We start from the raw sequence: 4,756 nt of genomic DNA, 5'->3' as shown, positions 1-4,756 counted from the left end.
TCACGCACTTGCTAAGTAACACTCTAAAACATCCTCTGATGTAGTAATGCATAAAAAATAGTGAGTACATACAATAGCAGCAATTTACCATTGAAACCAAGAAAACTAAAGCCAGCTAACATAGTGAACAGTTTTTAAAAACTCTAACTTTGGAGGTCCTCGATAATTTATTCATAAATAAAAGTTCGACAAGGACTAGTGAATCTCACAAAATTACAAGTTAAATAACTATCTTATTCAAAGTAACTATGAGAACTGTACTGATTCATAATGCTTCTAAGACCTCTAGCATTTAAATTTTAAAAGGAGCTAATCTACTGGTTTAGACAATTTTTGTGGTCATTGGGGGAGGAAACAGAAGCAGCCAGTTGTCCTCCTCACCTGTGTGTGCCTGCTCCGAGGGGCGGACCAACGTGCAATGGTTCATAAGCTGCTAAGCACAAAACCGTCTTGAAAGAAACTAAATTTAGCTTTTATTGGAACTCATCCAAAAGGTAGTACGATGCTCTTATTCGCCTCAGACAGAAATTATATCAGGAATGTGTACATGACCAGACATTAAAAACATAAATATTTTCAACTTTTTTATTGCCAAAACTCAAGGAATTCTCAAAATAAAACTGACAGCATAGTTTAAAACTACAACAGTATGACTTTTCATCTGGCTAAAAAGTGAAAGTCAAATTACTTGTTTTATGCCACCGTGACTTTGTCATGTTCTGCCACAGATAAAAGAAAGTGACCTCGAAAGAACACTTCACCCCCTCAACGGGAACTCAAAGCCCAGAGGCGGCCCGCACGGCCACGGTCCGCCCCGCACGGGCCCAGGTAATAGGAACTCAAGGCCCGGAGGCGGCCCGCACGGCCGCGGTCCGCCCCACGGGCTGCTCTGCCCTCCGCCCTCATGCATGTTACCTTGGCACCAGACTTCTGCCCGCTTGTCTTCTTCTTACCTTGTCCTTTATACCTTGGTATCTGAGCATGAGAATAAAATGACATTTTACCACAACATATAAATCTTTGAAAGTCAACTAATTCATAACGAAACTAAAGAGATTCCTATTAGAACATTTCTTAAAAATGGAAAAATCAAATTAATATGTTCCTTTTTAAAACCCACTTTTCCTGGCCTTTTCCTAGCTGTCTCGTGCAAGAGCTTCGGCTCGTGTTCGCCCCCTCTGTCCAGCGGCTACCTGGCCAGATGCCGGCACGCGGCGCGCCCCGCCCGCTCTGCGCATGTGCAGAGCCTCTTGTCCAGGCCCCATTCGGCAGCCTCTGAGAGAGCGGGCCTGCCCCCCGCCCCTTCCTCAGGGCGCACAGAGCAGGAGCCCAGGGAGGGGCTGGAGCCCCGAGTCCCTAGTGCTCTCCCAGGCGGGCACCCTCGGGCGCGGGCCCACCTAGCCCCAGCCTCCCAAAGACCAGACAGAAAGGGGAAGCCAGGCGAGAGAAGGGCCAGGAGAGGACTGGAAGCGCAGACCCAAACCCTTCAGGGCGACAGGGGAACTGCACTCAGCTGCCCCGGAAGGCCTTGTCTGACTTTAAAGCAGCTCCCACCCCGGCCCCTGCGAGACCAGCTCTGATGGGACCAGCTCTGATGGCTGAGGACCGAGGCGCGGGAACCTTCTGACGGTGGCAGCAGCGAGGCCCCACCCGGGGGACAGACTGCTGTTCTCTGAACGCACCTGAACGTAGCATCGCCCTCGCGCCTCTGGGGCTGTTCAGAGCGACATTTACTGACCCGACTTAACGCTCAAGACTCCTACGGCCATTCTTAAATCTCAGAGAGAATGTTAAGCAGACATTAACATTTTACCTTGAAGACATACCACACGTGGAAGATTGGTATTGCTAATTTGCTTTAGAAAACAAATAATCTGATAAAAAGAGAACTGCCAAGCAGCTCGCTGCCATAGGTACTGATGAGTATTCTGAAACGTGTTAATCTGAACCCCTCTAAAGCCAGATATTTTCACAGAAAGGAAAGCTTTTTCACAAAGGATCTTCCATCTGGCAATTCAGTTAAAGGGGCTTTTTAAACGTACTCATGACCTTGTTCTATCTGTCACCATGGGCACGGCCTCCCATGGCATCGACGGGAGAAGCCTTCAGGGACCGACCCTCCCCACAGAACAGGCCAACAGGACACAAGGAACCGCTATCACAGTACCACAGTCGCTCTCCTTGGGCCGAAATAAAGCAGAACATCCCTTTCATTTCTAAATGTAAAAGATAAAAAGGAACAGCGACATCGAAGAACCGGAAACGAATAACGGCAGGGACCGTGCGTCATCGTCCTGAGCCCAGGCGTCTGAAAGGACATGCAGCAGCGTGACTACTGCCCTGCACGCGTCCGCTCACTGAACACACCACCCACATGTGGCAGCCAGCACAGCGCCAGGGACCCGCCCTGGGCACGGGAGCCAGAGGACCCGCCACAGCGCGCGACCTGCTGCAAAGCCGCCCTTCGGGAGGCCGGGGCGGCTGTCAACGCACGGTCCACTCGGACGAGACGCAGCGGGCAGCACGCTCCCTGGTGACCACCTTCCCGCCCGGTCCCCTTATCGGCACAAATACCCCCGACTTTGCAGTCACGTGTCCCACTCCATTCATCTCTCTGCGATCCCGAGTCCCCGCAATCAGAGGCCTTCATTTTAAAAATTCATAAGCCGCACACACAAACGTCATCAGGGCACGCAGCTTTCCTTACGAATCCTCAAAACGGCTCGTGATTTACAACTGCGAACACACGACTTGCCGTTCTGGAGCCTGATGTTCCCGAGACAGGGACTCCTAAGCGACCGGCCGCAACCCCCTGCTCAGCGAAGGGGACCACCCTGAGCACTGGCGCACCCTGCCGCTGTGTGAGTGCGGCACGTCCCAGCGCTCTGCCTGCTGGCACAGCATCCCGCACTCCCAGCCAAGCGGCTCCCCACGTTTCCATTCTCTGACACACTTCATCGGGGGACGAGCGCGGCCCCGGAACTGACCAGCACCGGGACATGGCGGCGCGGGCCCCGGACCCCTGTGCGCCACTCACCTTACTGGGAGCTGTGTGCGGGCTTGTTCTCTCTTCCGGTGACTTTGGTGGGGAATGTGCATCAGACAGATCTAGTGCACCCTAAAATAGTCACAGTTTAAAATGAAAACATATTTAAAAGCAAACATAAATATACAACTCAACAGAATTTAGCCTTTAAAACCACTACATGTGCTAGAATGTTTATTTCCTCCTAATTAACATAAATATCCTCATTACATTTTCTCCTAATTTTAATTAAGAAATCAACAAAGCAAAATGCACTTAGACCTCAATCACCTACGTCCTTCCGCTCGGCCAGCCCGCGTGTAAATACGCCCCAACTTCCTTGGCGCCGAGGCGCGCGCGCTGCCCGTTCTGGGGCACGCACACACCTCCCCGCTCTGTGCTCCCCAGAGCTCCCCGGACTTGCATCCCTCCCGCGTTTCCTCTCAACAGAAGGTATCCAGCAGCAAAGCTGTCATGAGCCACGCTGTCCTGTCACTCTCTTCAAATGGCAGGGCTGGCGGCACGCCCCGCACAGCCCCGCACAGCCCCGCACAGCTCCACACACCTCCAGGGGCGGGAGAGGCAGCCTGGGGCTGAATGGGGAGGGAGAGAGGGTCAGACGCCATGCCAGCAGAGTGCGGACGGGACGGGGAGGTACAGCTGGTCTTGTGTGGCTTTCACGCTGTCCAAAGCGAGAACGAAGCAGTGTTCGCAGAGGGTCCAGCCTCCCAGAGGGATAACTGGCGGGCACTGTGTGAAGAGTCTGAAGCTCGGGTTTCAAGCCCGGGGAGAGGATCGAGCTGGCCTTACGGAGTCATCCGAGCAGCGGGAACGGCAAGAATGGCGGCAAACGCTTCCACGGTCACTACGTGCCAGGAACCGTTCCCAGAGCTCCGCATAAGCCCCATGTCGCAGGCGAGGCGCCTGAGGCCCGGGGAGGCCGGCTGACTGATGACAAATGCGCAGGGCAGGACAGGGCAGGGAGGTGCCCCGAGCAGGCTGGCTCAGAGTCAGGCTGCAGCTGGCAGGCTGGCGGAGGGACAGCGAGCCAGGGGGAAAATGTGGGCAACCGCTACTGCGTGAGGTGAAGCCGAGAGCGACCAGGAAAGGAAACGAAAGGGCTGACAGAGACAGAGTCAGGGCCACCGAGGCCAAAAGAGATGTCGCTGCCACCTAGTGCACACTCAGGAGAGGGCAGGAACCAAACTGCTCGGGCGGGGTTCCTCAAATTCACGGGTCCTCCAGTCACTAGCAGCTACCAGTGCCCACCATATGATTAAGCGCACAGCAAACACTGGTCAAGTCATCAGGAATGAGTGCCAGTGAAAGCATGAGCTGCGGTGACAACCGTGCTCTGGACAGGCTGACTGCCTGACGCACCCTCCCAGGTGTGGCTCTGCTCCTCACTCCCTCAGGCATCCAAGCCCTTTCTGGAACACCTTCCCAATCCCCCCGGGAACGCTGAACTTCACAGAATTCCAACACGAAGCCACCACTGCCCCCTTTTAACTAAAAACTATTACACCAAATGTTTAGAACTGATCGCTTATCGTATACTTCGTCTCCTGCTTAGTATTTATTATTAAAACAGATAATCATAAAACCATCAGATACCCATTTTCTTGCGAAGGCATCTCATCTCGAATAGCTCTCAACTCTTCTAGAACGCGAGATGTTTTACCTTTCAGTTAAAAGAATCTATTGCTCCTAGATGCAGTGAAGCTTTACTGA

At 53.0% G+C, this 4,756-nt stretch overlaps 1 protein-coding gene across 1 annotated transcript in view; it reads right to left on the bottom strand.

Annotated features, from left to right (window-relative positions):
* Window positions 1–4,756, bottom strand: part of FGFR1OP (FGFR1 oncogene partner) — a 31,128-nt gene that overhangs the window by 20,194 nt on the left and 6,178 nt on the right. Inside the window, exons 6-7 of the mRNA XM_011377472.2 lie at window positions 3,038–3,118; window positions 916–975 (exon numbers count right to left, since the gene is read on the bottom strand). Of these exons, the coding sequence (XP_011375774.1) occupies window positions 916–975; window positions 3,038–3,118 (141 nt within the window). The remainder of the gene's footprint in view (window positions 1–915; window positions 976–3,037; window positions 3,119–4,756) is intronic.

Source organism: Pteropus vampyrus, unplaced genomic scaffold, assembly GCF_000151845.1.
Source record: "Pteropus vampyrus isolate Shadow unplaced genomic scaffold, Pvam_2.0 Scaffold312, whole genome shotgun sequence".
Classification (NCBI taxonomy): domain Eukaryota; kingdom Metazoa; phylum Chordata; class Mammalia; order Chiroptera; family Pteropodidae; genus Pteropus; species Pteropus vampyrus.
The sequence above is the reverse complement of the archived record's forward strand: the minus strand, read 5'-3'. Positions and strand labels throughout refer to the sequence as shown.